We start from the raw sequence: 22,792 nt of genomic DNA, 5'->3' as shown, positions 1-22,792 counted from the left end.
GTGACATTGGCCCGGCCAATGATTCCCTGAGTATATGACTTGGGCTGATTGCGTCATCAAGTCATGTGCAATGCGTGCACAAACAGTGGTTTTCATAGTGAGATTTAGTGAGATCTGGTTCAGTAAGGGTTATTTAGGCCTAAATCTAGGAAAAACATGCTACATAACCCTAACTGAACACAAGGTTTTTTTGCTATCGGAAGGGAAAGAAGAAACAAAAAAGGAGAGAAGATGAAGAAAGAAGTCACTTGGCACCCCCAGGATTCGGACCCCTCGCATGCCACGCAGAAGATCCCCAGTAGCCACACAGGTGACGTTGGCCCGGCCAATGATTCCCTGGGTATATATGACTTGCGTCATCAAGTCACGTGCAATGCGTGCACGAGCAGTGGTTTTCATAGTGAGATTTAGTGAGATCTGGTTCAGTAAGGGTTATATAATAAGCAATGTTTTACCATGCAATGCACTCCATAGCAGGTTAAAATCATAAAATGTAGCTTCTTGCAAAAAAAGTGAAAAATCAGAAAATTGCAAAATTTACAAAGCGAAAGAAAGCAGAATTTGACATAAAGCAGAAAAGTTTGGGCTTTGGTTTAAATCTATTACTTAACGAAAACAAATTATATTAAAAGCAAACTTTTGGCTGAATATTGAAAAATAAAATTGCCCAATTAATTTGATGTACATGTACCAAGTTCAAAGTTCTACTTTCAGTAATTTCTTTGAAAAACACAAAAATTGTTGTCTTTTGAACTTTTAATAGCGATTATTATAACGCTAATAAAAGCAGATGCTCAAACACTAACAGAATAGTATAAAACAATATGTTGAAAATGAATAATGTTTGATAAGTAGATCTCAAGTCAAAATTTTGAAGTGTTTACGCTACACTTGCAATGTAAAGTAAATATTGTCTCAATATTGCATGGAGGAGTTGATTGCTTCCTGCATCCGCTATCAATTATTCATTCTTGTAAAATGTCAGTACCGGTAGTCTATTTTTATATGTAATTTGAGTTTTGTGGTTGAAAGTGAGCGGTTTAAAATTTCTTTCAAAGTTACAAGTTAGTGATTCATTTTTAGTTGCAATAGATTATTAAGATGGGTATATGTTTACTGTTATTTTTTAGCATGTTATTATGATTTTTCAAAACAAAAACAGTACCTGTATTCCTGTAGTGATCTTTCAATATATTGGAATTGGATTGAAATTGAATTTGATCCTTTTTCATTTTGATACATTGAGTTGGGATAGGAATTACATCAAAATAACTCTAAGCAGAAAAATAGAACTGGAATTGAATCAAAATTTAATTTGAGCAACCGATACGAATTTGAATAAAATCTAATTGACATTCACAATTTAAATGAAGAATAGAGGCCGTCAGCCTTTCGCCATCTTGTGGGTACAAATGATCTGCGTGTTCATGCATTGGACACTACGCGCAGGGCGCAGCTTGCCACACAGCTGTTATCACGCGTTGATGCGGCGATAGTGTTGTTCATTTATGTTCAAGCATGCAGATCGAATGACCATCGCAGCGTGTACCCACAAGATGGCGGCATATGACGTCACGCTGATGGCCTCTATTGGGTTGTAATAAAACACATCAAGGTTCATATCGATTCAGGCATTTCAATCATCATTAAAGTAGGAATAATATTATTACATAACAGTAGATCAAAACTTCATTTTCTTCATGTGGCGATGTTCAGCTTGTTGAAAAATACTAGTACATGTATGTATGCACTATCAAATCAACATGTTTGCCAAAAAATTGTATACTATGTCATGTGTGCACTGAGAATGAACAAGAGAGCCTGAAATCCCATTTAGGTTAAATTGTTTGATTTCATTGAAGAGCTACATGTAGCTAATACAGTTATTCATCATTCCTTCGCTCATTCCCTGTATACATTATAAATCAGGGACTGCCTTTTGAAAATTAGAAAAGAGCTGTAAAATACTCTTCTGATCTCTTCAAGAAGAGCTTCAGAAGAGCTTTTTGCTTCTGTAAGCATTAAGCATAAAGAATTTAACGAGTCATCTAGAGGAGCTTACAGATTTGCAACTTAAGAGCTGTAGAGGAGTGATTGCTCTCACTCCTCTCAAAAGGCAGTCCCTGATTAATGTCTCTATACATTCAATATACATGTATTGAATTGGAATTGAATTTAAAATCAAAACAATAATTTGAATTGAATCAAAATTTGCTATCAGTTGGCTCTGATGCATTGAATTTAAATCAACTCAAAAGTATTTCTTCAAGGTAAACAAGATTTGAATTGAAATCTAATCCAAACAACTGAATAACAGAGAATTGAATTGGAATTTATTCAACTTTTAAGGGAGTGGACTTACTTGTGTATCAAAATAACACTAGCAAAGAGCTGCATGCCCAGAGCAATTTGACTCTAAATCAATGTCTAATGTTTATTTTAGTGCTTTAATTTGTTCTATTTATTTTTTAATGCTTTAATTTGTTTTATATATTTGTAGGTGATGATGTGAGGCTAGTGGTATTCACTGTGGCATCAGCAGAAACAGATGGCTATAAACGATTCATGAGATCAATGGATACATACAATCTCAAAGTAGAGGTAAAAGAGCGAAAATACTCTCCCTATGAATGCTATGAATGAATAACCATGAACCCACTCCCCACCTACATGTATGAAGTTCATGTTGGTATATATAGCATGTATTTTTATACATGTATAAGAAGCAAAGTTGCTCTTTTGAAGGCCCCATTGGTTGACCCACTTTTGACACATTTTGGCTTACAAAATCCAAACCAAATTTCTTTCAGGCCTAACATTTCACAGGTTCAAGGAGAATATTTCTATTTTGATGTTTGATGGAGAAAAAGAGGGGTATTAGAGGACCATGTTCCTATGACAGGAAAAATGCGCGATGTGCAAAAAATGCCGAAAATTGCGCATTTTCGGTACAATCACACATTAGGTCAGACCCCAGACAGTGAATTTTAAGATTTGCCCCAAATAACCATTTTTCAAGTACTCATTTTCCAAAAACCTGAAGTTTTCACTAAAATCAAAGAATCCATAATGATCTGCAACGCAATCCATGTTAAAAAAAAAGTGTAGAAAAAAATTTGCAAGAAAATATAGAAGAAAAATCACACATTTTGGTAAAAAATGCGCAAATTGTGCATTTCTGCACATTTTCAAAAACTGACACATGCATTTTATTCTCACAAATAGGGCATTTTACCTATGCTTACTTTTACAGCAGATTGAATTTTTAAATCATGCCATTAATTGGTTTTTAGGTATCATTGTCAGGTAATATTTTTGTTGCCTTTGTTTTGCAGGTCCTCGGCATGAATCAGGAATGGAGAGGGGGAGATGTAGTGAGGTATCCAGGCGGTGGATATAAACTCAACTTACTCAAAGTAGGTCTTGAAAAATACAAAGATGAGGAGGATACCATCATTATGTTCTCTGATAGGTAAGTCACAACTCGGAGCCATGGACCGATAAATCTATACACCAATCACTAACAGGCAAAATCTGTGTTTTGAATGCAAAATGCAAAATCGTTCTATTGTGTGTGTTTTACAAATCACACGCATGCCATTTGTGTGTATCATATATATAGCTGTATATAAGGATTTAATTACAGCTATATTGTGCCTAGATACATTTATGTGAAAGATTTAAAGACTGTTGGTACATTAGCAGTAACAAGATGGCGGATCCATGCAAAGTTCACCTGCAAATCCGCTCGTAATCTGCGGGCCTATTACCACGCAGATTAATATCAATTATTTTATTTTCAAAAAATTGTAATGAGATATCTCACCAAAAGTGTCACAAATTATTAATTCAAGTTATATACTTTGTCTACTTCATTTAACACTCATATTAGACCAGGGATGTAGCTACGTACGGAGGGCGGTGGCGGGCGGCAGAGCCCGGCATTCTAATTTAGAGCCCACTACTGATGAACAATTTACATTTTGTAAGCTCCGGCACCCAGCACTCAAGTGTCCAAAATTGCAGAATCACATAGAATTTGGCCAAATTTAGGAAATTTTCAATAAAATTGTCAATTTCACGAAAAATTCCTCAAATACCACCCGGCACTAGAAATTCTCTAGCTACAACCCTGATATAGACCATACAGGTCAACTTTATCACTCTTGGTAAAAGTCTAACAATTCCTGCCGGTCACGAGCTGATCAAACCATAGGCCCTGTTTATATGAGGGTGTGTGTGCCTGTGGAGGGGGAAAATCTCACTTTTTTTGATACCAGGGCTTCAAGCGGCCTTCCTATTTCCTATTTTGCCTACATTTGTATATTTTTGAGCTCTTCCTATATTTTCCTATTTTGTTACAATTCCTATATTTTTTCCAAATTATGAAATTAGCATGGATTTTTTTTTTACTTGCACTAGTGAATTGAAAATTCCACATGACTGGTGAGCAGTTGCCATACATTTCAGCTGGTCAGGGGCAAGATTTTACTGGCTTCTATTTTATGCCCAGTATAATATTTACAGCCATCATACCACTTCAGTCCAAAATGATGCACACATGCAAAAATTGTCTTTGGGACTTTATCCCTAACAATATAGTTACTGGTCTCTGATTGACCTGTCCTATATTTGTCCTGTATTTTCATTCAATATGTTCCTGTATTTTTGCAAGGGCTGGATTGAAGTCCTGTGATACCCATGTAATGCTCTGGCTTTAACAGGTAGCAACCTTAGGGGATTCGGTGAGACATATTTAAGTGGGGTCTTTGAGTGCAGTAAAACACATAAATGCTCTAAAATGACAAAAATGCATATACAACTCTCTTGCACTGACACAACAATATGTTTTCTTATTCACACAGTTACGATGTTATTTTCACAACTGGGCAAGAGGAGATCATCAAGAAGTTCAAAGCTTTTAATGCCAGCATAGTATTCTCAGCCGAAAATTTATTGTGGCCAGATCAGTCAGTAAGGGTAGGTATTTTTTGTCAAACTTTAAGTACCCCAGTAAGTGGTCACCAACAGGGGTTGAACCCAGGACCTGTTGTGTCAGAGCCAATACATGGCTCAGGGTCAGAAATTTGCAACCAAGTGCATGAATCCTTTTGGATTCTCATAACTTTGTATGATAAATTGAAATATTTACGAGAATCCATTTACATTCTTGCAATTTTGTTGACGAGAATCTTTGCGAGAATGGATTCTCGCCGAATTTCTGACCCTGTCAGGTTGGCTTGTTTAACACTGAAGGAATAATCATGAGATCTAACAGAATCTGACTGTGTACTTTAACTGACTATACTTGTTTGAACTCGCGTTTGGTAGTGACATATGCGCATATTTTGCTGGTTGAAGTATTTGATTTACACTAACCCAGAGTGTATACAAAAGTGGTTTGTTTGCATGCTTGCGGTGTAACTGAAAGCACTGATGTCACTACTAAACTTAAAGGTGAGAAGAATTATGGGCAAGGAGAAAGTGACACAATATCCAATGGGGGAATAACACAAAAGAGGTAAAGAAAGTTATAAACACAATGTTCCTTTTTCAAGGTATAAATAATAAGAGACCAACTTTCAGTATACAACTAGTAGAGACCAGCTCTAATCATAAAATGAAAAAATAAAAAGCCCCTGCATTAATGGAAACTTTGATCAGGCAGCAGAGAATAAAAGAAATGATCTAAATAACAGTGGAGACAAATTGCATTTGACATAATAGCAGCATCGATGGTCGATCCCAAAATCTGAACAAATTGGGATGTGGTGCCATAGTGTTAACTAAAGGCAAAATATTTAATTCTTGATCACAAGAGGACGTACCTTCTGCGTACTGTTGCATCAGTATACCTACATGATGGAACCTTGGACATTGTCTAGCGACGACCGTATTTGAAGACCGTGATTGGTCAATTCTCAAAAACTTTATGTTCTTTGTGTAGTACACAAATATATTGGCTCTTGTGATCGAGAATTAGATATTTTACCTATAGTTTAATTTTGTCATTCTTGCATTAAATAGTGTTGCTGTATGTGTTCTTTCTTATAGTCTGAGTATCCAGTAATAGCAACTGGATATCCATACCTGTGCTCTGGGTTATACATTGGCTATGCACCTTATGTGTACAAGGCTGTCACATACACAGATATTGAAGATGAAGAAGATGATCAACTACACTTTACCAAACTTTATCTGGACAAGAAAAAGAGGGTAAGTTAATTGACAGAACCACAGAATTAGAGGAAGAGAACCAGGCTCCGATAAATCGCCAGTCCGATTGCCCGGGGGAATAAAAAATACTGTAGAGCAAGCTAAATCATCAGGCACCCTGCCCGACCGGGCAATTGCAAAATTATCATGCAATGACGGCATTATTTAGAGGTTAATAACTGCGCATCGGTTATTTGGAGGGCATTGTGAAAAGTCTAAACATTTTGCCTTTGGAACCGAGGAATATCCCGAGGGGCGCAGCCCCGAGGGATATTCCGAGGTCACTTTGATCTTTTAACTTTACAAAATAACACAAAATTTTCCTCAAAAGTTTGTAAAATAAACAATTCTTACATCTTCCCTTTCCCAAAATCGATCAGGCTAAAACAAAACGACCAATAACAAAAAAGTGCGTATCAGAATCTGTGCAAATGGTGGTAGCGCCGCAATCCAAATCGGCAGCCAGCCCACGCAGCAGTTCGTTGGATCGCACAATCACGGCGCACGAGAAGTCAATTGTGTGCGACATTGGAACAATTACGCATTTTGCGGTCAATTGTGAGATATTAATGACCTCGATTTGCGTTCGCGTTTTCACAAATAATAAAATATGATTGGATCGCACGCATCGCGTTTATTAATGAGGTTATGAATGCATTCATACGGCATTCATATTTTACTTGCATTAACAGTAATGCAGATACAACAAATAAGCAGTACAAAATATATTTCCTGACAAGCTAGCAACTTAATTTCCAACTAATTTTGACTGTTATTGATCCCAGGCTTTTCCCCGAAGCAAGTGTAGTATTATTAGGTCACTAATATTTGTAGGCAATTTAAGCTAATTACAATACTGCAACTTGCATTTGTTGATGGTTTTCTTTGACAAGTAATCGGGTAAGCAAAAGTTGGCCTAAGCTTGCCCGATTGGGCAGTTAAAAATAAAAAAATTATCGGAGCCTGAAGAGAACTGGAACTCCCTATACCACCACGTACAATCGTGCCATCAGCTATGGGGATAAAATTGGGGCTATTCAGGGCCTTGCCGACTATGCGCGGAGACGAACAAATACAATTCTGCGCCTCATCTTTAGCGCCTTGCAATCGACACGCTTTACAATGAAGCGTGTTAAATTACGCTCACTATGCGGTGTCACGCTTGCATGGCAAGAAATGCCTTTTAAGAGCATTTCGAGAGAAACAGAATACCCCCAATTTTTGCTCCATGCCTGTATCAAGATGGCGGCCGAGTGCCGATTCTCCTTCTCTCCTTCTGTGGACAGAACTTAAAGGTGTGATGGACAGTCTCATTCTCTCACTTTACTCCATCAAAATACAGATTTAGGTATCAGGTGAAAGCTCCTATATGTTTCTCACTATAGCCAGAGTGAAATGTTTGGCCTGAAATGTGTTTACTTTAGGAAGCATAATGTCCATCTTCCTTTGGCCCTATTTTAGACCACAGTTTTCTTTATTTTGGCTCATTTTAGCCTTAAAATCTCAACATTTTTGTGTGCCCATTCCTCCTGGTGAAGTCATTTTAGAAGCGGATCAACAAGATGATTGGGAAATTTTGCCCACTCTGGCTCGGTAGATCCGGTATGCCCCTGCTCACAGATATGGAATTGCCCAAAATTCCTTTTGAAAAACATGTTCAAACGAAACGATGTCATCAAAATGGCTGCCCTGTGCATGGGTCAAATTTCAAAATTGGTCAATTCTGATTAAAATCTAATACAATTTTCCCCATTATACCCCATTGTTGATGGAATTTGAATCTTTATTCCCAGTTAGGTCAAACAAAAGGATTAGCATTGAACCATGTCTCATCTGGCAAAACAGAAACTGTTTTATTTTTCTGTATTTTTCTGAAATCAAGTAGAATTGAGCAATGTAAGCAAAGCTTGATGTGTGTTTTGTCTGTGTTTATGTGTTTACAGGAGGAGTGGCCTATCAAGTTGGATCATCTTGCTACATTATTTCAAAACCTGAATGGAGCGAGGGGTAAGAAACATTCAGTTTGGGCTATTCCAGTTCAAATCCATACCCGGAAGACATGATCTTAATCTTCCACACATTAAGTTTGAATTTCAAATAGGTAAATGAGTGACTCCATTTGAAATCTACATCCCCTTTGTAGGAGATTAAGGTCATGTCTTGCATAGGGGGTGTATGGATTTCAATTGAATAGCCCATTATGTGTATTAGGAAACACCTTTATAAAGATTCTCATTCATCTAGGTAGTAAATACTATGAATTTAAGGGGGTACTACACCCCAGCCTAATTTTGTGCCTATTTTTGCATTTTTCTCAAAATTATAGCCCATTGGTGACAAGTAAGATATGTATATTATAGGGGCAAGGATTACAACTACTGCACTGGAAATTTTATTTCAGCACAGGCAACAGTTGTGGAGTTACAGTCAAAATTGAGGGAAAACCAATATTTCACCAATAAATCAATAATTACTTGCCTTGAATTGCTGAATTTTCAGTGCAGTAGTTGTAGTCCTTGCCCCTATAATATACATATCTTATTACCTGTCACCAATGCGCTATAATTTTTGAGAAAAATGCAAAAAGTAGGCACAAAATCGGCCAGGGGTGTAGTACCCCCTTAAAAAACTATAATCAGATCTACTGGACTTACTTACCAGAAGATGTGATGATAGTTTTAAAAAGTCATCATTATGTTTATGTGACTTCATAATGATCCAATAAGACCAAAGTCGCCAATAATCAGACTTGGATATTGCAAGCATTTGGAACAAAAAAACAAACAAAAGAAAACCATAAAGATCATAAGAAAAAGTTCATAACTGTGCAGCCAAATTTGCTAGAGACTTGGGGATTTCAAAATCAATTTTCAAAATGCCCAACTTTGGCCCGAGTGGATCAGATTGTGTCACATATTAGACAACCTTAATCAGGATCTAACCAGCTTGATCTACATAATGATGGGGTATTTAACAGTTGCCTGGTATTCCCATGGCATACACTCCAAACTGTGAACATGTTAACCAGAATCACTCCAAACCAAATCGCATCAGCCGGAAACCTTTCCTTAGTAGAAACATGAAGAAGGTTCATCCTTTCTGTTTTGATCTTACTTCCATTTGTATTGATTTAGGACAGAAATTTACATGTTAAGTTAAGTATTAAGATAAACATTTGAATTTTTATTTTCCGTTTGCAGATGATGTTAAACTTCGATTTGAAGGACGCAACAGCCTTCTACATAACATCAAATTTAACACAGTTCCAATTTGTATCCATGGAAATGGTCCATCAAAGGTAGGAATGTTATTTTGTTATAAACATCTCAAAAAAGTAACTAACCCCTTAAATAATGGCCATTATTCAAAAAGGGCTATTGTATTACAAATCTGTAAAATGCGTTGAAGCAGAATTTATTTCTGCATTTTGACACCTCATTTGATACGATAGCTCAGAAAACAATAAAACATCCGTCAATTTAATATAGTGAGGTCCCGATTTGAAAGTTGCACTTACATACAAATTTTGACAATACAAAAACACTCAGATATCATTACACAGATTTTCTTCCATTACACTGAATGCAAAATCAGTAGAATTTACTGCAACTTTCAAATCTTGGGCTACATTGATTTAAATGTACGCTGTGACGTCAATATTTAGTCAATTGCTACAAATGAGGTGTCAAAATGTGCAGAATTAAATTCTGCTTCCAACACATTTTACAGATTTGTAATACAATCGCCCGTTTTTGAATAATGGTCATTATTTAAGGGGGGTTAGTTACATTTTTTGAGATGTTTATTTGAGTCCAGTCTGTAAGTCAAAATGACTCAACTTGAGTTGCACACAAATTACTCGCCTTGACACAATTTTCAGAAATGATTTGACTTGATTCCCAACTTGAGACAGTTTACTTGAAAAAAAAACCCTCATATGTGACCTGCTCCCACAAAATGAGTGTTAAGTCACAAGATGGTAGTTTGGAGACCCCTGGCTCAGGCCTCGAAATAAGAAGAAAAATCCAAGGGTCCTCTATCTGGACCCTTGTCTTTGAAATTTCAAGGGTCTTGTGTCAATTTTCAATTGTGTCCGACGTCGGACCCATCCCTTTGAAATTTCAAGAGAGAGAATTAGCTACGGCGATCACGATATGTCTAGATTGTAGAAAATTGAAAAACCGGCTTGAAAACTTGATGGGAAACTAAAATGAAAGTGTACTCAGGGAGCTGGACCTATTATGTGAACCAGAGTTTCCAGTGGAACAACAAAACTAGGATTTTCTGCTCTTTGCTTGGTTCAATTTTTACTGGTCACGCTGGACCCGTAGCGTAGGAAATTTGGGGTCCGGACCTACTTCCACGGGTATTTGACGCAAGGACGCGCCTAATTTCGAGCGCTGCCCTGGCTGCTGAATTGATGTTCTTTGTTTGATGCACACCTGTACATGCTAGAAGTATGTGTTTCACAGTTGTTTGATGACATGTAAAACTGAGTCATTTTTAAGAAAAGATCAACAATGATGGCGCTATTTATCTAAAATCTTATTTGCATATTTACAAGGGGTAGGCACTTGTAAAAGTGTATTAGAACATCTGCGAACAGACTAATAAGTGATAAGGGAATTTTCAAACAACCTTTTATCATGAAATGTAAGGTATAACTCATATTATGTGGCTAATTTAAATTTAAAATATATGTAAATAGTGCCCTCAATTTGGACACAAATGTACAGATTATAGAATTAAAATTACCACAAAAAAGCAGAAAACGATGAATAACTTGATATAGAAACGAAAATTTATGTTAAAAGTTGCTACAAAACTTTTCAGCAAAATCAGTCGGAACTCGGAAATATTAAATTTTCAGTTTCATATCAGATAATAACAAACATTTGCAAAGCTGCATTTTGTAGAAAACCCAATTGCAATTGAACAACTAGTTGCAAAGATATGAGCAATTTAAGAGTTTCCAAAACAATAGAAAACAAAAGGAAATATTTCCTTTGTTTGGCTATATCTCAAAATCAATATTTCCGAGTTCCGACTGATTTTGCTTGATCGCATCACATATTAGTGTAACAGCTTTTGGCATTATTCAGGTCTAGAATTGAACATTAGAATGTTTGTTAGAAAAAATAAATGGTTACATCAAACAACCGTGGTTTGTGAAAGGGGCATTATGTATGCCAGTAGTATGTTCTTGTGAATGGGGCACAACATACACAATAGGGAATTCACAAAGGACATTCTACTGGCTTGTACATGTGTGCATCAAACAAAGAACATTAAAAAGGTTCAAAATGTGTGTTTATTTGACAGCTTCATCTACAGCAAAAAGTAGATTGAACAATTTGATGGTGTTCAAAGATGTTTATTGACATAAAAATATGGACATATTTTTATGTCAATGTTACGTGGGAATCCTAACTTTTATCTTTATCTACAGCAGCTTGGCAACTGTCTGGTGAATATTTGGAGTCAAGAAAATTGTTTCTAAAAGTTAAAACTGACTTTAATAGTTTCAGCACAACAAATTCAACTAACCTTCAATTTCAATTTGTGATGCATCATCTTCATCAGAAGTAGTCTATTGGACTTGGCATTTTTGTTGAGAGGGAGAGTGTGGCGCAATGGTTATAGGGTACTTGCCTTTAGTGCATAAGGTCCCGGGTTCAATTCCCGGCGGTGGCGATTTGTTGGGATATTGACTTGGGAAAAAAAAGTCTGAAATTAATTGGCAACATCTGTAGATTAAATTCAGACTTCCGCTTTCCCCATGATTCATTTAGAATTGGGTAAATGAAGCATGAAAGTACCCCGTCCTTCAGAGGGGACGTTAAGCCGTCGGTCCTGTGTGCAGAGAGCCATAACTGTACATGTATCTCGCAGCCAGTTTCAAAAAGAGTAGGGTGTTAACCCCTGACTGTTCCCAACCCGTCCCCGTTTTCAAATGGACCCCAATGGAAATAAGCTTCAATAGAGGCTTTCTTGGGTTATCCAGGGTTGTCAAAACCCGAACAAATCAAATAAAAAAAATCAAATCAAAGACCATTGTTGAACAACTGATTCTAAATCTAAGTTCTAAATGTTTGTTTGTTTGCCAGCTTCATCTAAACCAGCTTGGTAACTACCTAGTGAATATGTGGAGTCAAGATAATGGCTGCTTGGGATGTGAAGAAGACAGGATTAGAATCACAGATCTTCCTGTAAGTACTATAACACAGCTGCTAAGCTGAATCATTGTGCGCTTTGTGATAATAATGAGATTTTTTGTAGAATAACTCTGTACTGATACGTTCTATATACGTTTGGAACAGCTTCATAGCTTTATGAATCATAGATGGGTGTTTAGTGCATCTACTCATAAAATCCACATTCTGGGCCATTTTTTTAAACATAATTATGTAATCAGGGGTCCATTTCACTAAACTTTTAACCCTTTGTAACTCAAGTAACTGTCGTAAAGTTACGAATACCCAATACTAGACGTAACTTTATGAAGGGTCCCTATAGTAAATCCGTATTACTTACAAAGGGTACAGTTCGTAAGTTAGTTAAGTGAAATGGAACTTACGACTCATCGTAAGAATTACGAATAATTTTGAGACTTACGAAGCTTCGTAAAGTTTAGTGAAATGGACCCTATGTTAACAATGTGAAAAATAAGCACCCACCAAAAATAACTTTGTTAATGCTCTTCGTGCTAGCCTTATCAGAAAAAGTCCAAGTTTTGACATATTTTCTCAAAATATCAAGAACTATTTTGAGAACTACTGAACCAATACTAGGCTTGTTTGTACTCATTTGAATGCATTTTTCATGCCGATTCCAAATATGGTCATGAAAATTTACAATTCTGAATTTTTTGAATTTTGTTTAAACTTGTCGTCTGCAGTCGACACCAGCGTGGTTTTCAGAACACCTACACACAATTTTGTGTGTGTGCGTATAATATGCAGTTTTTACCTAAGATTAATTTTAATCATTTCTTTGCTTACAGAACGCACCAACTGCCCAATGTAATGTTAGCCATATTTATAATTGTTCCAACGCCATTTATTGATGAGTTCTTCCAGAAGATCAGGGCTCTCCAGTATCCCAAGAATAAAATTGATTTATTTATTAATAATCAGGTAAGTACTATTCCAGTTGAAATCCATGTACCCCCTATTGAAGACATCACCTTAATCTCCCACACAGGGGGTGTGGATTTCAAATGGGATTATCTGAATGGGTAACTCCATTTGAAATGTGCACACCCTGTGTGAGAGGTTATGGTCATGTCTTCCATCGGGGGTGTATGGATTTCAACTGGAATAGCCCATTATGTGCATGTCAGTATACTGAATGTGTACTGCATTTTACCTAATTAGCATATTTGATTAACAAGTCCGTCTCTTGACTGGGGGCACATAAAAAGTGAACTGAAAGTTTGTTAAATTAAAAAAACAAACAATTGAAGATGAAGGATTTCCCAACTCTTTTTACTGGTTTTACTCCTCCCTTAAAACCAAGCAACAGGAACATGTAATATCAATGTAAAGGTTATTTTGAGGAAAATTTGCCTAAAAAAATGGGTCCAATATCTCAAAAGGTGAAAAATGCAGCCATACAGTCTATTGGTGTTGGACACTCACTTGCCAATCTTCCACCAACAACATCCATGTCCATAAGTGCCAAAGAAGAACTTCTCCCTGGTGCTGACTCAAACTGGGCTGAATGGAAATGCCTCAACAGACTGAGAGCTGGTACTGGCCAATGTAAAGTGACTCTCAAGAGAGAACTGAACCACAAACTATGAGCACCTGTATAATGTTTGTTTGTTTCTTAATTATTTGGCAAGATCATTAGAATACAAAAACAAATTATAGAGACAGAAAAATCATTACAAAGTACATCAATGTGACAAATTAATTAAAGCTTAAATTAATCAGCTACAAAGCCATTTAGGATCAGGACACACAGACAAAAAAATGACAAGCCGGGATAACTCATTAAGCCCGCAGAAAAGGCAAGCTTATTTCCGATGGGGTCCCAAGAAAAGATGAGAGAACAAAAGGGAAACCAAAAAAAAAAATGCCTACACAGTGAAATCAGACATCTCTTGACTGATAATGTAATCAAAGCATCCTTTTATTGGAGCAAGAATGCAAAGCTGAGGACCTTCAGAGAACAATGTTGATGTTGATCACTCTGTACATTAAACATGTGCATGAATTTTATCATATTCAATCAGAGTGAATATATCCAACAGGGTGAAATTATGTGAATTGATGCCAGTTTCAAATCAAAGACACAATGAGCAACAGAGACAGTCAATATTTTGTTTGAGATATTGGCAAAAACAGTGTTCAAATTCTTTTTTTATATTGTTTTCAGCCATTGATAAATTGCTCATAACTTGGTAATCAGATGTCCGATTTTGATGGGGTTTGTATCAAAATGTAGCATACGTAAACTGTCGGAAAATGATGTAAAAAACTTCTAATTGTAAATTGCCGACATGTGACTCATTCCCCTTTATCATGTCACATATTAGTGCCAGTCTATTTAATATTATGTAATTCTGATGGACAAATAAAAATGATTTTTTTTTGTCTTTTTCATTCGCTCAGAAAATGTTTCACTATGATGTCGCCAAAAACTTTACAGAACAGGCCAAAAAGGAGTATCGCAGTGTCCAATCCTACATCCCAGCTGATGGATTCTCAGAAGGAGAGGCTCGTATGAAGGCTGTGTAAGTACAATCTGTGGTTGAATCAAAGAGAATATACCAAAATAGTACAAACTCAATGTGTGTAATGCTACAATAGTAAATCGGCCATTTTGGAGGGCAAAGAGTGTACCTCCTGCGTTTATCGGCTAAAGCCCGGAATAGAACCATAACCAGTGTTTTTAAGCTAGAGTGGTACGGTTGTGCAGTTAGTGCTTAGTGCAAATTTTAGGCACAAAGCATTACAAGCTGAACAAGACACAACAAATATTGATGATGTCAAATGTTCACTTACGTGAGCTTTCAGCTTGCGGTCGCTAAAGCATTTTTCAAACTGATGTTATTGATCTTGATGAGTGTCTCATGACGAATTGTTGTCAACAACGTCATATGACAGGATGTTCCGGTAGACAGGTGCCAGGTTGTGTCGCCCCTTGTCCTTGTTTAGGTTGCTGGGCTGTCTGTGAATGTTAATCGCTTCCCTCACTCCTCTGTTATACCAGTTAGAATCTTGATCAAGAATCTTGACCTTGTTCCAGTTCACAGTATGTTTAGTGGCTTTGACATGTTGAGCCACAGGGGAGGACACTTTGAAATGAAGTTTAAAGCGTGCATAGCGAAATAATCCGAGCAACACACAAAAGAGTTGGTACTCTTTGGTTTTACCTCATTGGTTTAAATACTGTATAGCAGAATATTTTAGCAGTATTAATTTTTTGCAATTTTAACTGTTCTGAACTATTTTTGTGGTTTCACTCAGTTAAAAATATTTTTGCAGGCTTTAAATTGATAAATTTGCATAACTGAAATTAATCGTGAAAATGGATGCAAGTAAATTTGCTACAAGGTCCTTTATGGTCTTGTTGTCAAATCAGAAAATTTTTCGAGTCTATTATGCACAGCGGTGCTATACCTTTTACTGAATACTAAACTTTATTGTGGCACTCTATAGAGCATCATACCTTTGTTTATAGTAAATTCGAGTCTCTCTTTCGTCAAACACGGTTTAAATTCTGGGTAAGTTTTCTGAGACCCAGTCGTACATACTCATCCAAACAAAATTCAAGAACCCGCAGCCCCTTTACTGGGTCTGTGATGCAAGGAAGGATGCACACCTTGATTTAGAATATTTTGTTAATAATGTTATTTTTTATGTTTTATCATGTGGAAGTCTTTTAGACCAAGAATTAACTGCCACGTATGTCATTAAGTTTAACTGATGGGTAAAGAAAATAAAGTTGCAAGGAGACCTTCACACCATTGCTTCAGTTTAATTTTGATTCATATAGTGGGTACTCCCGCACCATTGCATCGTATACGCCCGCACTAATGTATCCACAGAGTATTTGGATATGTATTTATCAATAGCAGGCCCCTACTCATGGCAAATTTTTCGACATTTTATTTGTGTATAACTCGAGGGGGGAGGGGGGTAAAAAGTTACGCACACTTTGTGAGTAAGTGAAAATGGCGAAAATTATGGACAGCTCCTAATAAGAATATTTTCATGAGATGAAATATGAACAGTTCCATTCAACGAGGATTTGCCGAGTAACCGGAGTGCAATAGTCTTTGCAGCTGCTGCTGAAAAAGCATGAATAATCATTAATGATAGGCCAATTAAATGACAAGAATCTTTGTATGAGTTATATAAAAAGTGATGAAATCATAATCTTATCAAAAGAATTATGGATCCAGTTTCTAGTGTATAAACTGCAACACTGCCCTCGCTTGACAGAATTCCAAGCCACTCACAGTATGACGTCATCAGCAGAACCATGTCCTTAATCCCCATGATACAGTGGCTATATTAGCTAGTCAGTGAGTGCAGGGTTGCCATACCCATGATTTGGTAGCCCAGTTGGGCTACTTTTGAAGATTTTCCCCACAACTTTTGAACATTTCCTATCTCATATAAACAATGATTAAGAAAAAAATTGGGTGACTTTACAACATTAGCTTCAACTTTTGTAGTTTCCAGTCCCATAAAACCCAATGGTTAAGAGAAAAAAAAATTGTGACTTTTCGGTTAATTAACCCATGATTTGGGCTGAACAGTTCTGGCAACCCTGATTGAGTGTCTGCATAATAGCGGTTTCCCCTACCAGAGATGAGTCACATCTTCAAAAGGTGATATCTATTTATAACACTTGTGGTTTTTAAGGGATGTTAAACTTAGCAACGAGGGGGCAGATAGCATCAAACAGTCCATGAAAGTGTCGTTTGAGCTGTCAGAGACGGCGGTATAGTCCAAATAATGCGGCTATTTTGTAGTGGAGGAAACAGGGGAGAAATAGACAGTGACTGGGAAAAATTTGATCTTGTTTGAACAAAGTTTGCCTATATTTATAGGATTCTTTTATTGGGGATAAAAGAGCCGTATTAAAGTTCCTGTAGCTGCGAGATTGCTGTAAGAGGACCCCGTATGTGAAGTAATAACCTATTCCAGTTGAAATCCATACACCCCTGTGGAAGACATGACCTTAATATCACGCACAGGGAGTGTGAATTTCAAATGGGGTTACTTGAATAGGGATTCCATTTGAAATGTACACCCCCTGTGTGGGAGGTTAAGGTCATGTCTTTCATAGGGGGTGGATGGATTTTAACTGGAATAGCGCAGTGTGACTAGCTGATATAATATGAAACGATAAGATGCTCCCTGATATCAGGAGATACCAAATTAAGGCTGTGATCTGAGATGGTTATAAATGGACAAAGAGCTGTTAGTGTGTACATAGTGTGTGTGTGCAGAATATAAATGCAATTTTCATCAATCAAAGACGATGCTTCCTGCGCAGTATTCAATTATACTCTGGCAGTATCCCAAGTTTATGCAGTTGATTGGAGTTTTCTTGAACTTTATCTTGAGCAGAAAGTGAGAGAATATTATTAAAGTCAGTGTGTAATATTTGGAATTTGATTTTTTTCATGAAAGGATTAGGCTGCTGTTTCAAATTCTGTTAACTTTCCCATTCACTACAACAGTGATCTTTCACTCCGCTGATGAGAGGGAAAATTATGACAGCACTCCGACCGATAGAATACTGTGCCAATGGCGTAGGGTCGCGTCATGTGATGGGTATGTGGGCATGTACCCCCCAATTGATTGGAAAATTTAGAAATTTTAGGAAAATTGCCAAAAAAATGGCTTGTGGTCCCCTATCAGGACTGTCCCCCAATTATGGTCGGTGCAATCCCCCCCCATAGCATGAATCATGCTACGCCACTGTATAGTGCAGCAATTTCAATCATTATCCACCAAAACTATTTGTGGCTCTAACACTTCTCACACTTCTCACTTCTGAAACAATCTCACCTTATCTGATGATAATAAATACCTCACAACATATCTAACTTAGCGGTTATAAATATACCTATAACTCTAAAGCTGTTAGTCATATTTTTGGTATTTGAAAACATCAGGAAAAAGACAATTTAGTTAGGTAATTTTGACACCTCATTTGTCTTGAATATTGATTTGATTTGATATTGATTTAAATTCAGTGCGAAGATAATGTCAGCTTTTTCATGCTACAATTTTTGCGTAATAACCATTGATGGCTGTAAAATGCAATTTTCAAATTGGGGTATAAAAACACATACTGTATTGTTATTATTGAATGACATTGGATGAATGGGGTTTTAAAATGCGCATAAATAAACCATCATTTTCATATTTTAAGATATTGTGAATAGTTCTGAAGCTATATTTATAATGGCAGAGTCACTTTTTATTTAGTCTTTTAAAACAAAACAATATTTGGTGTTACTTATTTATTTATAAATTCATGTTTCCATTAAGAATTCTCATCTAAAATTTGCATGTAAAGTTTCCATTGAAGATACCTCATGAATAATTAATTAGCTGTGTGAAACTTAATGAGGACTTCATCATACACAAACCCTTATGCTGAGATACCTCATGAATAATTAATTAGCTCATTACTACCTGGGAAACTTAATGAGGACTTCATCATACACAAACCCTTACGCTGAGATACCTCATTAATAATTAATTAGCTCATTACTACCTGTGAAACTTAATGAGGACTTCATTACACACAAACCCTTATACTGAAAAGAAGACATTTTAAAGCTATGTAAAGAACCTAGTCATGCACTGATGACTCCTAACTATGTTGTTTACACCCTATGTGCCATGGAAATGAGTCACAGACTTTAGAAAAAATATTGCTGCTGAAAATAAAAGATTTTTGAGTGAAGATGCCGACACCATGACAAACATCAACTGAACGAGAACCGTCCATATCAGTGCAACTTACCTATAGTGTGTCTCGGCTTAAGTTGAGAGTAACGCTATGTTGGATTTCTCAGTGGCAGATTCTAATCATGTGCGATAAATGTATCCCGCAGGGGGTATACACACATGTAGACGCACGATTTATACGTACACTGGCAATGCAACCGCGTAAACGCATTAATTTGAATCTACCACTGCAAAATCCAACACAGGTTACTATCAACTTGAGATCAGACGCACTATAATAGGAGGCAATGCACTTTTGAGGGATACTTTTCACTTGTCTGCATCGGTGAAAAAAAATGTTTGTGATATCAGTGTAAATGTGGAAAATATTTGGATAAAGAATAAGAAATGTATTCCCATAATAAAATATTTGGATAAAGAATAAGAAATGTATTCCCATAATATTCCTATTTCATAATAAGATAATTCCACAGAAAACTCTTTCATCAATCTTTGTAATTTCTATACCCAACATTCTCACTAGCAATACAGGCATAGACTAATACAGACTATTTTCCAACAGTCAAAGTCCCTGTGCATTGTTTGCTGTGAATTCTTGCATATTTGTGAGGGCCTATCGTGCCGTGTTTAACAAGCACGCCAGCGTTGCATGCCTTCACGTATACGGCGTTGTGTGTCTTTGTAAAAATATGCGGTGTGTGAGTAGCAGTTTTGCCTGTTGCATTTCATTGAACGATTGGCCCTCATTAGAGGGTGATACTGAGACTTTGACTGTTTGGAGTTCATCTGCCATCACTTATAGTCCATGAATACAGGTCAATGGGTCCCCAGTAGTTTATCTCAATTTGCTAACTGAGCTTATCCCATAAACTTTTGGTGGGTAGCTTAAAAGTACATGAATCATGTATCTGCTTCAATATGTATCATGATCACAGTGATGCCAAACCACACACAAGTCCAATGTGAGTCCATTGCCTATCTGATGGGGGTAAACTTTTGAACCTTTGACCAGTGCATGATCATCATTGATGCCATCTTTATCCATAATGGGATATCCCGCCTTTATATATACCTGCCAGCTGTCATTGTTTAGGCTTTTCACAGGATTTTTTCTATTCTCATCTATCCCTTTCCTGATCAGAGGTTAATGTCTGTGCATCCATTTTCAGGTATGAGATTTTCCAGTGGAAACACTGGAACCAGACTTTTGTGATGTCAAAATTTCTGCAATTTTATTTATTTTCAGCCCTTTTTCAGTTGTTTTTGTACAATTTTATGCACTTTTCCAGCTTTTTTGACAATTTCCAGACTTTTTCATGAATGTGTAGTCTCATGCCAAATTTTGTTGAGTGTGTTGTGGAGAATATCAAAATAGCAAAATAACTTTCCCGAAAAATAACTGATGCAAAGTTATTCCCAACAACTTTTCTATCACATCTCTGTTAATATCTCCACAGATTTCTACAAACTATTCGCAAACAGGCTAGCTTAAGTCCCAGCATCACAAGTTAATGAGGGCCAAGTGTTCCATAAAGTGCGACAGACAAAACTGTAACACAATATTTAGCGCATATTTTCATGATATTTTGCATAAATGGCCGAAAATGATGTCGCACAAATGACCTCTATGGCGTCACCAGCATTTTGGTTGCATATCAAGTTTATATTTATACCCTAGGCCAAGATTTCCCCCACAAAATATACATGAAGCCAAGAATTTTGACCAAATTAACAGAATTGGAAAAATTGTTGATTTTTCCCCCTAAAATTGACTAAAGCTATGGAGCGATTGTTTTACCAGAGGCCCTGAAAATTACGTGTATCTGCATCACATCCCTGTAAGGTCATTCACTCTATTCCATGCGCAGTGGAATTGGATGTGGTAACATTTAGGTTCCACAGAGCCGAATACTGAATAATGCTCACAAGTTGAATGAAACTGGTCTCAAATTGTTGTCATGTAAAAAGAAACCAAATAAGAAATGTTAGCATGAAAGTTCATCTGTATTGGTAATCCATAAATAGAAAGATTTGAACTCTTCATCTCAATACAAAAAAAAAATATACACCTCCGTAATTTTCAGCAGTTGCGTCAGCGGAATGACCCGATCTTGCACTCTAGAAATTTGACGTAGTAATAGGAGCATATATAGACCTTTAGTAACTTGTAATAAGGACGGAGGGGGCTTCAAGTTACCAAAGGACTATGACACGATTATTACGTTACACTTAAAGAGTGCACAATTAGGTCATTCTGCTGATGAAGGTTGTAGTAGCATCCCTGGTAGTAGTAACAGCTAAAACGTACGGAGTTAAATAAGTTTGCCTTGAGATCAAGAGTTAAAATCTTTTATATACAAATAAGGAATGGTTTTCAATGCCTTGAATGCTTTGCTACTAAAGTAATATGTGACATGATCAAGGGGAATGAGTCACATGTCGACCCTGGTCAAAAATGAGTTTTGCATATATTTCAAAAGAAGACATTTAGAGCTTTCAGAAATTGAAAACTGCATGTTGATACAACTTTTCTTTGCAAAGTTACATCAATTTATCAATCACCAAAAACAATATAAAACTAGAGTCAACAGACGCTGAATACAAGCCGCAATTTGACCCCTATAACTTGACCCCTGGGTTACGGATGGGGTCAACTGCTCTTGCATTGTGCTTAGGATGTCATAAGAAATATTCCTGGTGAATTTCAGCTTAATCGAACTTAAACATGGATTTTGATTTTTTTAAATATTTGATTGACCTTTTGACCCCTTAATGACCTTTGACCTCAATGGGAAAAAAAACCTTATGTACACCGACAAAATGCATTGTTCCAGTTTTAATTAAAAAATTCTATTATGTTCAGTTGTTGAGATAAAAATTCTTGAAGTTATCTAGCTAAAAACAGGAAGTGACCCCTTAATGACCTTTGACCCCCAAAATAAAAATACCGTGCATACATCAGGTAACACTAATTAATGTACGTTGGTTATATTATTCTGGTCTGTTTACATTTTGAGATAAAAATTTTTTGAACATTTTTGATAATTTTGGTTTTTGACCGAAGTAACCCCTTAATGACCTTTGACCCCAAAACTGTAGGCATCCTAAAGACCCGGCTAGTAGCAATGCATGTGTGCTAATGGCGACTCTCTGCTATGTAATTTGTAAAGACAGTGATTTTTTGAATATTTTTTACACATTTTTCAGACTTTGACCGGAAATGACCCCTTAATGACCTTTGACCCCTTATCTGAGCACACCCTATAGACACCGACTAAAGTCGAGTCACATGATATAACCATGTCCTCATCGCATGAAATTTGTGGAAGGAGTAGCATTTTTTGTGAAATCACATTTTTTTTTTTATAGCTAGGTCAAAGGTCACAGCGAGGTCAAAGTCAAATGGAAGGTTTGGCCTAGCCCAGTGGTCATTTGGGTCAACTTTGGTTGAAATCTGTCAATCCCTTGCGAAGCTAGATGCAGTTGATTGGTTGCCAGAAGAAAGAAAGGAAGAAGAAGAAGAAGAAAGAAGAATTGGAAGAAGACAGAACAAGCCGACATTCGTCGTCGGCTTGTAACAAAAGAAATTTAACACTTTTTTTGCCAATATCTCAAAACCAATATTAGCG

The 22,792-nt window shown here is 36.6% G+C and overlaps 1 protein-coding gene across 1 annotated transcript in view; it reads left to right on the top strand.

Moving 5' to 3' along the window:
* The window catches only part of LOC140168247 (procollagen-lysine,2-oxoglutarate 5-dioxygenase 1-like), a 121,132-nt gene that overhangs the window by 6,782 nt on the left and 91,558 nt on the right, over positions 1 to 22,792 (top strand). The window contains exons 2-10 of the mRNA XM_072191583.1: positions 2,501 to 2,601; positions 3,336 to 3,472; positions 4,866 to 4,980; positions 6,055 to 6,216; positions 8,160 to 8,223; positions 9,417 to 9,514; positions 12,324 to 12,427; positions 13,223 to 13,352; positions 14,835 to 14,956. Of these exons, the coding sequence (XP_072047684.1) occupies positions 2,501 to 2,601; positions 3,336 to 3,472; positions 4,866 to 4,980; positions 6,055 to 6,216; positions 8,160 to 8,223; positions 9,417 to 9,514; positions 12,324 to 12,427; positions 13,223 to 13,352; positions 14,835 to 14,956 (1,033 nt within the window). The remainder of the gene's footprint in view (positions 1 to 2,500; positions 2,602 to 3,335; positions 3,473 to 4,865; positions 4,981 to 6,054; positions 6,217 to 8,159; positions 8,224 to 9,416; positions 9,515 to 12,323; positions 12,428 to 13,222; positions 13,353 to 14,834; positions 14,957 to 22,792) is intronic.

This window comes from Amphiura filiformis, chromosome 13, assembly GCF_039555335.1.
Source record: "Amphiura filiformis chromosome 13, Afil_fr2py, whole genome shotgun sequence".
NCBI lineage: Eukaryota > Metazoa > Echinodermata > Ophiuroidea > Amphilepidida > Amphiuridae > Amphiura > Amphiura filiformis.
Note: the sequence above shows the minus strand (reverse complement) of the source record. Positions and strands in the feature narration are given on the sequence as shown.